At 39.1% G+C, this 12,053-nt stretch overlaps 1 protein-coding gene across 2 annotated transcripts in view; it reads right to left on the bottom strand.

Annotated features, from left to right (window-relative positions):
• Positions 1–12,053, bottom strand: part of megf6b (multiple EGF-like-domains 6b) — a 54,227-nt gene that overhangs the window by 26,307 nt on the left and 15,867 nt on the right. For both annotated transcript variants that reach the window (XM_086086821.1, XM_086086819.1), the window contains exon 5: positions 1,426–1,548. In XM_086086821.1, the coding sequence (XP_085942947.1) occupies positions 1,426–1,548 (123 nt within the window). The remainder of the gene's footprint in view (positions 1–1,425; positions 1,549–12,053) is intronic.

Below are 12,053 nucleotides of genomic sequence, written 5' to 3'. Positions count from 1 at the left end.
TTTAGCAAAAAGGTGCATTTTGAAATCGACAGTGGTCTTTACACTAACACACAGCCGCAGCTTGCTGTTAGTTCAGCTGCTGGAACGCTGGCACGGCATCAGTCGCACAAAACGCACACACGCTCACGTCGGTGCGAGCCGTAAAGATTATTCGGCGTGACGACCGACGAAATGTTAAAACTCATGGCAGCATGATGGAATCCATGCAAACATGATAAAAACTGACCAGGTGGCATAACCTTCGCTGACGTTTCCCCGAAGAAATGATGATTTGTTGGTTGGCAGGTTAATAATCCCTACATGCGCAGCGACCATGCCAAATTTGAATGAGTACAAAAATTGCCACGTACATAAAACGAGGCTTGTAAATCGTGAAATATCACAAAAACATATCAACCTAAAGCCTCCAGTGGCTGGAATATATCCCACTACGCCATGATGACAGGCGCTAGCCACCAGCTAGCTAGTAAGCTAACAGGCTTCAGGCTAGCGATAACCAAACACTCTGGAAAACTGGAATGTTCACATTCTTTTCTCATTTTTTTTCAGCATTTGTCTTCAAACATGTACAATGTATTTAGAAATTTCTCTCTTATCTCTCTAGTGTCTTGAAAGCAAACTAGCCTTCTAGTTGTTTTCTTCCAATGGCTGTGATTTCCATCTGTGACAACAATGTTCCCATCCACTCTTAATTCTATTTTCTATGGCGCGGATAAGATCTCTCAGTCGTCCTCCAGCCGACTATTACTGATCATTTTGTCTGATCAAACCAACCGCACGCTGGCATGCTTTCGTCGCTAACATCAAACTGTGGCAGAGAATGAAAGGGAAGATGTCGGGGAAGCGCTTGTCGCGAGCAGAAATTTGGAGAGAGAACACAGCGTATTGATACGTCACAGATTCTCTGGTGGTGATTTTGCCTCTAAATCATCCCAAAAATACATCATCAGGATTGCTTTTAGCCTTTTGTAGAAGCAAGGAGGTTATCAACCCATTACCTATAAGGGCCATGTTAGTTTTCATAAAGTGAAAATGGAAAATTAAATATGGAATGTATACCAGACAAGGGCTCGTTTATTTACAAGTTTGTTTTCGAAGGACCCCTAAAAATGGCCGAATTGACCCTAAAATGGCCGCTTCAAAACAAAATGGCAGATCAGTTTGGTTTTGAGTTAAATGACTAAACTATTAAAGTTAATGTCTTTTTATTTAATTTGTTTTAAGTCTGTCAACCCCACTAAATTGGTTTAGTTTCAGCTTTTTCAATGATTTGGAAAAACAATTTTACATGGCAACGTGAAATTTGCTCGGCACGTCTACCTGGGCTCGACGACTCGGCATAAAACACCAAACTCAGGTCAACGCCGGAGCAAATTGTATGTGCTACTTTCCAGTGGTGCCTACTGTAACTTAGTGGAAACTCACCTTGACAGGTTTTGCCATCTTGGTTCAGTTTGAGTCCGGCAGGGCAGCGGCAGTAGAAGCTTCCAATGGTGTTGCAGCACAACGCTTCACATCCGCCGTTGGTCTCCTCGCATTCGTTCACATCTGACAGGATGAACCAAATGATAGGGTTAATAATATCCTGCTCACTAAAAATTGCAAGCAGATAAGCCACAGTGAGTTTTTTTTTTTTTTTTTTGGGCCAAACTTTTAGGGTTGCGCCAATGTCAGGCGATGATTACAACTGCGGGTGGAAATCGTACGCAACGATTCCAATATTAACACAAAATTACCAATGAAAGGAAATAAGACGCTTGTAAATGTTGTTTCTGTCACGTCTGTGAAGTTCATTGCAAAAGTGCCCTTCCAAAAATCACGAGAAGCCCCCTTTTTTTTTCAGTCATTTTGCTCTCCACCGGCTAAATATCATGCCAGACTTGTCATCAAGTCCAACTGATCATATCTTTGCCTTCCAGACGGCCCATAATAACAGTCTCGATTCAGCCGCATGCGCCACCGATGCACGTGGCTAACTAACTAAAGACAGGAACCTTTATTATCCATTGAGACATGCAAAATGCATTGGGGGGGGGGGGGTCTTTTGAATGGGTAGACTTGATGACACTAGGCGGCGTTATCAAAAGGGGATCTTGGACGGAACCCTGGCGCGCATGGAGTCAATCAGGAGGCAGCTTGCACTCACCACCAATTAGCCTGAACATTTTCTCAAAGCCAAAAAAAAAAGGACAAAATTAGCCGCCAACTGGCTAGTGGAGTTATTCCTTAAGTTTACAACATCTGGAAGTTAAAAAAAAAAAAAAAAATCCATAATTATTTCCAGCTAAATATATCACAGGAGTTCTTTATAAAAGCTTGATTTAAAGGTACAGTTTGTAATTGAGACAAGCAGTTGCATCCTGTCAGCAAATCTCGTAGGAATAATTTTAGTATCCATATCCATCTTTTTGGTTTGGTTTTCTTTTGTTTCCTTTGTCTTTTTGTGATTACATAAGCTTTCAATTATGGGATATGATGGAGTGATTATCAGGGATCCCACACATAACATATCAGATAAGAGAGAAATGCAACTGTTTCGCGCTCCGGCCACATGCTCAGTGTTGGAATGTAAAAGCGTTCGCGAGCGTTTCAAGAGCGTAATCATCTGGCTCAACTCCGTTTTCACCTCTTAACAAAAAGTGCAGCCAGTCCAGGAAAAACCAAAACCACACCCACTTTACAGGAGGTGTGGAATGTGCTGTTTAAAAGACAATGGCGGGCAAACAGCGGAACACGCGCCGAGTCTAGGACACGGCGACAGAGCCTTGAGGGTATGGAGGAACAAAAATGCTAAAATAAAATATAAAAAAATATATATATATAAAAAATAAATAAATAAAAGTGAAAATAAAAACGGATATAAAACATATTATTTAAAAATTAATAAAAAATAAAAATTTATGGAAATTAAAAAAAACACTAATAAATAAATAAATAAATACAATTTTACTATATATATATATATATATATATATATATATATATATATATATATATATATATATATATATATATATTAAACAAGATTAAAAATAAATAAATAAATGTGGAAATAAACACAAAAATAAATGTAAAAATTGAATTAAAAATCAATCAATAAAAACTCCGCTCTCACATTTATTTCATGCTGCAGGCGTTTTTACATTTTTTTGGATTTCATTTTTAATCATATTTTTATATCAATTTTGATTTTGATTTTGGGATGTATTTATTGTTTGTCCTCCAAACGAGTGATCTCTGCATAAAGAAGGTCCTTTTGAATAAAAAATAAATAAAATTAAATTAAAATCAACTTCCACATATGACTTTTGATTTGATACATCAGATCACATTGCTTGAAATGTGTGCATGTATAACTGTCAAAAATGTAATAATAAACAGACATATCAAACATATTAGTATATCCAAAAATCAGAAAGAACATTTACTACTATTAATAAGTATAGGTATCTCTTCTTTCTCAATTGTGGCGATCTTGCAAGGTCGCTGGGTGATACTGCCCTCTAATGGATTGTCCATGCAATGCATGTATCAGATCATATACTTCAGGGTTTTATTAGGGGGGAAAAATTCTAGTCATGAAATTGAGGGCTCAAAATGTCTTGTATTTAATATGATACATTTTGCCTTATAGGGTTCATTAAGGAGCTTCATTTAGACAAAAGTAATGTTTTTTTGCCCTCTTGATGCGTCTATAAACAATCATAATAAAGTATAAACCAGTTTGGTGGGGCGTCAGTTACAAATTTTTGCTATTGGGAGCTTACATTGAGGCTTCACTTCCTCATGCAAACCAGTAGAGGTGCTTAGCACTGTTCTGGATGAACAGCAAAACATCTCAAACATCATTAGGAGTAAGTGCTTACTGCTGTTGTGTCTTCTTCGTAATGAAGAAACAAAACAAACACGCGCCTGAGAAACGGCTACAAAAATGTGCATTTCCCCACATCGTACGCTGTGTTCTGGAAAAGAATGAAAAATAAATACGCTGAGCAAAAATACGTGATTGCACGGAACTTTCCCCTCCTGCACACTCAGCTGCAAGCTGAGAGGGTTGACATTCCAGCGCTGCATTGTGCGACTTCCTGCGATAAGGACCAACGCCGCTGTTCTCGGGAGGGTCATGCTAATGTCCCGATTGACCACGAGTGGCTAAGAAAGCGCTCGCTGAAACCTCCGGAGCAGATATCATCTCGGGAGCCGCGGGGCGGAAAATTGCTGCATTCATGCGGGATGAGGAGTATGGGAAGGTAGGGGGGGGGGGGGGGCGCCATGGATACCCCCAACCTGTTTCCTCTTAAGGGTCTGATCTGAATAAGTCTTCTGCGAATGTTCTATTTCTATTTGTCGTGACCACAGATTTAGCAAGAAAACACTGTAAAAAAAAAACTGTAATATAACAAAATTTTACTTTTTATTTTACATGTTTACATGTTTTTCTGCTTTAAAAATATTAAATTTGCAAAAATAAACTCTGATTTTACATGTCAAATATAAAATTACATGAAAAACACTATATTACTGTTATTTTACAAAAAAAACTCCATTAGAAATATATATATTGATTGTTAAAATACGTTGACAAATGTATCATAATTTAACAAGTATTTGCCAGTTTTTAAAACCCTAAAAAAAGAAAAAATATAAACATTTACTGAAAAATTTATAGTAAAAATTCATAATTTTACCATAATTTCTTTCTGAATTGACAATTTATTTTTTAAGTGAAAATAACAAAAATTTCTGTAATGTCCTATAGATGGTAGCATTTATTGTATTTATTTTGAAAGGACATCCAATGAGATATACACTGTAAAAAAAAAATCATTGCAACAAAAAATAAACAAAAAACGCTAATTTTCCAGCAGCTGGGGCGCTAGAATTTTTTGGGAAGTAACAGAAAATTACTTTCTCGTAAAAAAAATTTTAATCTTCCATAATTAAAGTACAGTTTTTAACTGTAATTTTAACAGCTGCCAGAAAATTACCATTTGCTTTTTATTAAAAAAAATTTTTTTTACAGTGTACCCGAACGTCTTATTTCAAGACCCATTTTGCAGCAAAAGCAGCTCACCAAAAATGTACTCGCCTACTCGGTTGTGTAATTGCACACTTAATGGGTGGGAAGGCACTCCAGAGACCCAAATATATACGTATACAAGCCATTCAAAAGTCACTTTTTCATCATCTGTCCTTCTTAAGAAGCAAACCGTCCATGAACTGCAGCTGGGAATCAGATTTACACTCTCTCTCAGGAAGCACATCTTCACGTCTGACCTGCTGTGCAAGCGACCCCAGAAATGTTTATTTCAACCGACACGATTCCTTACATTTCGTCCAGCGGGCAGCTTCGCCTCAAAGTGCTGAAGTGATCAAATAAATAAATCATTGAATAGACTTCACAAAAAGAGCACATGGATGTCAACTCCTGTCTGGATGAGAAAGATGTTAACGACTTAAAACAGAAGCAGCCTCATAAGAGGTTTGATCCAGTCTGGAATCGACTGCACATGACTTTAATTAAACATTGCCCCCTGCTGCTACATTACCACACTTGCAGAGCGGAGGCTGCTTTTTGTAGCTTTTTAGAATAGTGAGTTTGGTCATGGGTGCCATTTAATTCCTGACAACCTGTAAATGTGGACTGAGCTGTTGTTAATTGGTGCTAATCAGATTAAAAAGGTAATCATTTAAGACAAAATGTTCCTAACGTCACTTTATGTAAAGAGTTTTTGTGTACAGACAATTTAAGGGCATCCGGGAGGAGATGGCGAGTCGTCTTTTTGTTGTTGTTGTTATCGAGACTTGCCGTTGAGGAGAGTCGGAAATTTGGAAATTTGTGCCGAAGCTCCACGAGGTTTGCCAACTAAGCACTCAGCTATCGGGTCACCCAGATAAGCAGAGAATTCAAACAGTGGTATTTGTGAAAGTCTGGTTCCCAACGCATAAGCGCTTTTGTTTTACAGTGAGAAGCACTGAGAGGCTGCCTAGCAGCTTAACTCATTCACTGCCATTGACGGCTACAGACGTCAAAAATTCATTTGATCTATTTCTATTAGTTTAACATTTTCCCCACTTTTGTTAAACAAGAGTTATGAAAAGCTATACTTTTTTTATTGTATTAGAACAGATGTAACATTTGTGATTAATCGTGAGTTAACTAGTGAAGTCATGCGATTAATTACGATTACAAATTGTAATCGCCTGCCTGATGCCTCAATTTTTTTAAGAATCTTTTCTTTAAAAAAAATAAAGATTATAAAAAAATTAAAAATAAAATTATTTAATTTATTTTTATTTTTTTAAAGAAAAGATTATTCAAAATTAAGGGCGTCAGGATTTTAATCGTAATTAATCGCATGACTTCACTAGTTAACTCACGATTAATCACAAATGTTATATCTAGGTTTTCATACTCTTGTTAACAAAAGTGGGGAAAAAAATTTTAACTAATAGAGATAGTTCAAATGAATTTATATGACGTCTATAACCGTCAATGGCAGTGAATGAGTTAACGATACGGGACAGGAATTTTGCTACATGGTTTGTATGTAGCCTCAGTATTGGAAGCTGCTGGATTTTGACTCCACTTAAGCTACAACGGGCTGTTTTGTTTCTGCCTTCAGTCTCCTCTAAGGTAAAAGTTATCTCCTGACCCAATAACCCTAACCATAACCCAACACTAACTTTAAGCCAAATCCTCCAAGCCTAAAGTACTGCAGCCTGACAAAATTCTAGCCCCAACTTAACTTAACTTTTCATACTATTTCCCCACGATCAAGTGTATGAACGTCTATATAGATATTTTTATTTTATAGAAAGCGTCTTCCATTTATAACAAGCAGCTGTCGTTACGTCATGTCATTTTTTCTTCTTCCCCTTTAATTCTGCTACAGCTGAGCGCCTGTAATCCTCCACTTACGGGCAAGGTCACATCGATGTGACACTTTTCTCACACATTATGTGTATGATCTAGATCCTACACAAAATGCGTGAGAAAAGTGTATGCCCTTAAAAAAAAAAAGATTCCCAACAGGTTCCTGACTTTTTTTCATTTTTGCAGTCAGTGAAAGTTGAAGAAGTAAGCGCCTTTGCGAAACACATTTTATGATGGAGAGTTGAAAAAAATGCCTGAGGACCTCGGGGGGGATTGCCCTCTGACCTGTTGCGTGTGCTGCGTCTGCACTCTACCTGTTGGGACCCGCTGCTCCTGATTCTGACCCTGTAGGAGCCTTTGGAGTGTCTGAGACACATAACACATGGAAGCCAGAAGGAATCCAAAAATGATTTGTTGTCAACCTGTCTCCATCCGTACGCTGGTCGCATGCGTGAGATATAGTGCGGCGGATATTTTGGATGGAAAGGGGCCCGCGGCCATTTCGGCAGCAAAATACCGGACGGCCCACTGGTCTAAATATGGTATTCTGGTTAATATTGCCGTTTTTATCCATCTCAGGGGACGGCCATTTTGCCGCTTGACATCAAGCAGACGTCAATGTTGCTCAGGTAACAACCAATCATAGCTCAGCTTGAGAAAACAGGTGAGCTGTCATCGGCCGCTGCCTGAGCCCTGAGCAACTGCGATGTCATCATCAGTCGACGGTAAGTGGCAAAATGGCCGCCCCCTGAGATGGAGAAAAATGGCTGGATTTTTCCACAAATGTAATATTAATCAAAATGTCATGTTTATTGTCGAGAAACGTTTAAGGTTTAACGGTCTTATTATAAACTCAAGCCTTAAGATGTTTTATTCCTGCTTACGTCTCAATTCTATTTAGAAAAAAGCACTTCAAAAATGGACGTAATTCAAAATCAAACCGGTGTTTAAAGCAGTTGTGACTTTCTGTCTCATTGCATTTTCATCAGATTAGCATCTGCTTTTGGTGACCTTCCCGTGCCGAGATTACACGGCGGATAACAACGTATATAAGCAAAGTGTTCGGCTTGAGGAGCTAATCAGAAGACAACGCATCAGATGACCATACGGACGTTTCCAGTCGCCCTGGCTGATGACTTCGATGATGATATTTTGCAAACTGCTGTCACGTCCGATTAACGCATACTTGAAGGCCCGGACGCCTGCAGCATGACCGGGAGCGGCCTTTCATCACGGACGGAGCCTAATGAGACGGGGCGGGAGCCCAGCGCACAATTATGTCAGATTAGGCAGGAAAGAGCAGCAGGTAGAAAGGCAAACCCCGCCCTCAGACTACAAAGTGGTTCTCTCTTATTAGAACCTCGTGCAACAAGACGGTGTGCCACAGGGTTTCAAGTTGGGGACACTAAACATTTGATCCAAAATTTAAAGCAAAAAAATGTGAATGCGATTACATGTGACGATTCACTTTCATTGAATTAATCGCAACTGGACAGTTCTGGTTGCATCAGAAGACGTTTCGCTTCTCATCTGAGCAAGGTTATTTTAGTTAACGAAAACTTATGAAATAAGTCAAACTAAAACATTTTCGTTAACGAAATAAAATAAAAACAACTAAGTGAAGCTACATTTTACATTTACAAAACTAAATATAATTGTAGTGAAAATGTCCCTCATTTTAGTATTTGGTAATTAATTTAATATATGAGCCTTTAGGGTTGATTTTTATGTAAGTATATATTCTTTCGATAGGAATAAGGACGTTGGAAAGTGCGTCGCACAGAAATGATGTCATCCAATCAAAAAGCACCTTCAGATGACATCACTCCTAGGCGACTCGATTTTTGGCTCGCCTGCTTTTTCATTTAACTTGTTAGGTAAGAAATATGTAACTTTTTTTATTTTACCGTGGTGTTTATTAAATATTCCTCACAAATAATTCACTTTTTTTGTTTTTTTATTGAAAACTAATACTGTAACTAAAACTAAATTAAAACTAAGCATTTTTAAATAACTATTTTTTTTTCTTAAACTAACAGAACCACCCTGAAAACGAATTAAAACTAACTAAAAAAATAAATTAAAAAATCTCAAAATGAAATTAAAACTAACTTAAAGGAAAATTCCAAAACTATAATATCCCTGCATCTAAACGGTCTGCATCACTTCATGCACATGAATTAGTTGAGTGACCTCTCGCCAACTACAAATTATTTCATATTTTGTGTAACCTTCCCCCCACCCTCCACCCCACCCCACCCCACCCCACCCAAAAAAACAATCCTGATTTAAATAATTGATGTAAAGCTTTAGAAAGGCAACCAGGTGGAGAACGGGAGTGAGAAAACGCCGCCCCGGGGCTGACGCAGGACCGACAGTACATCTTGGTGGCCCGCTTGCTTTCAGCTGTCAATATGCAGATTAAAGATCCTAAATGGCCAAAACAGACAAGAGGTCAGTGACTGAACGGTCCATTGCTGCTGCGATTTACGACGATTGTGCTCGCCAACGCCAACAGTTACGAGCGAGCAACATTAATTCTCACCCTGACCTTGTCCGGTTTTCACCCTCTATTTGTGTGTTTATAATTAGAAACCCCAAACGTCGTAACTCAAGCTAAGTTAAGTCAAAAAACAGATGGCTTAGCTGAGGCCTGTTAAACCCATTCCGATGGTCCACAATGCTAACCCGTTATCAGTATTTTTGTTCTTTTTACTGATAAAAGCCTCTCAAGCGGTGGATGGGCTCGTCACTCATATATTATTACAAAGAGTGCTGTAGTTGGAAACTTCACAAGTCATGCTCATGTTGAATCCTGAGCACACACTTTAGAGTATTTCCCACCTGATCCACCGCACTTGATGCAAGACAGGAAACATTTCTTTGAAACGTTCACTATTCATCATAATAGCAAACAAAATAGCACTTAACAACTGGCAACGATCAGCGACTGGAAGAAGATGCACATGTGGCTTTGATTTTCCTCCAAATCCTCAGTCAGGTGCTCGGCTAGCTCAGCATGGAGGTTCCACAAATGTTTTTCTTGATCCCAAGTAAAGACAATTTGAGAAGTTTGGGGGGGGGGGGGATTTATTTTTTACAATGTGGGACAGGCATACTGAGAGGCATGGCTCTCGTTACATTCCTTAGTGGTCTTCAATGGGGAATAAACATTAACGACCGGATTAAGTAAATGTTGCGCGTGTAAAAGTAGGCACAAACATTCTGGGAGGAGTGTATGATAATTTGATTTCTTCAAACTTGAGACACATTCTGTTGGCTCATTTTGGATCGAACGGGAAGGGGAAAACCGGCACGCAAATCGGTGCCAGCGTAGCGCAGGAATTTTTAAATGATCTAAAATGGCTGACTGGGAGACAGTCACAAGAAGGAGTCATGCCATGACAAAACTCTGCATTTTGTTGTGTCTGGGTCATTTCAGCCCATGGTGGCAATTGGTGCTGGGCCTTCCCTAATTTTAAATGCAATGTTACCCAGGATGGGCTGATTCCTGCAGAGCAAACAAATAAAAATGGCTTCTGGGCCGTTACTGGCTTTTCCAACATTATCAAAGCAAGAGATTTATTTTTAAATATGTTTCTGTGGTGTGTTTGTCTTCCATGAACAATTCCAATTCCGTCACTTTAAAGCAGAATTTTGCACTTGCCACACGACTACCCTGTAAACAAACACAATGCGGCTCAGCCTCTAATTCTGACTGTTCAAACTGTTACTGTTTAATTTTTTCTGCAGAAAAGAAGACAAACTACTGCTTTTACACTTGACTAAAAAATACATTTGAATGTGTTGTAAGTTGTCCTGGGTTCTGAATCTGTCATCGTTAGCGTTGGAATTCCTGACAGGTTTAGTGACATCCTGGCGGCCTTTGCCCGGTTCACCGCTTCAATTCTCCCTGCGGACGCTACGCACCACAAAAGAGATGCTATCCCGACCCGGCGTTCCTGAACAGACAGATGTGAGGTCACGTTGACCTTGACGCGCCACCTTTGACCGGCCGAAATCTAATCAGCTCATCCTTGAGGTACGACTGCGTGTTTCTAGAGATTCTTCCGCCCTGGAGAGACTGAGATGGGGGGGCGACTTGAAAGAACCATGCCCTTCGGCCACGGCGGCCACGAAAAACACATGCCTGATGAGGATTCGTTTTGGGAAGAACTACGTGAAGCATTGCAGGACCCGTCGGTCCGTCTGCATTGTTGAGTGGTGGGCTGGTTATAACATGTTGAGGAACAATTTGACTGGGGAGAGACCACTATTGAACCTTAAAGTCATTGGAGAGTAGGACGTCTATTATATTCTATATTCTATTCTATTATTCTATTATAGGTTGTACAGGGAAACATCTGAAATCAGATTCCCTGATGATATGTACACGCAATCGTTCTTTCTTAAAAATGCATAGCGCTAATGCTCTTTGGCCTTTTTTTCCTTTTTTTTTTTTTTTTGCCGCTTCCAGTTACTCAGTCAATGGAACCAAGGATCGTTTTTCAGTACATTACTTTTGAGGACAAACAGGAAAAACCCATAAATCCTTTCTGAGATACAAATGGAATGTTCTCTTAACGTCAGCAGTGCAACGTCTCAATCGAAAAGTACCCCCATTTGCAATAAAAATGTCAGTCAGCAGCCCATGTAAGATATAAACAGTAAAAAAAAAAAAAAGGCATTCCATAAATCTGATTCCATTAAAGTAAGTCTAGTCAAGGGGTTATTCAGTTCCGTAGTCACTAAAGCTCGAAAGATAGTGCGGCATTGCGGCATGACCCCATAACTGGCCGAAAAAATGACTCCGACAGACATAAATGGCATGATCAGGAAACACAAACCTGTCCAAGCTGCAGCTATGACAATAGTATCAGGTTACATAGTCTGTCATGACTGTAAATGTCTGCTTTCAAATTTGGTATCATTGCCTCATATTCACGTCCCATAACATTCTAAACAATAAATCCGTTTTACGTTTTAAAGCACTTGAGTTCATTTTCCCTCGGGAACGTGATGGTAGACTAGATTCGTAGCATTTATTCACAGTCTTTATGTCTGAGATTAAAAAAAAAAAGCTTTGGAAAATGTTGACCTCCACTCCCCATCCTCCAAAACAGCACTTATGTAGCGATGACAGGTCGCATACACAGAACCGTTTTTACACTGTTTT

This window comes from Leptonotus elevatus, chromosome 10 (genome assembly GCF_054856555.1).
Source record: "Leptonotus elevatus isolate MCC_2025b chromosome 10, RoL_Lele_1.0, whole genome shotgun sequence".
Lineage (NCBI taxonomy): Eukaryota > Metazoa > Chordata > Actinopteri > Syngnathiformes > Syngnathidae > Leptonotus > Leptonotus elevatus.
The sequence above is the reverse complement of the archived record's forward strand: the minus strand, read 5'-3'. Positions and strand labels throughout refer to the sequence as shown.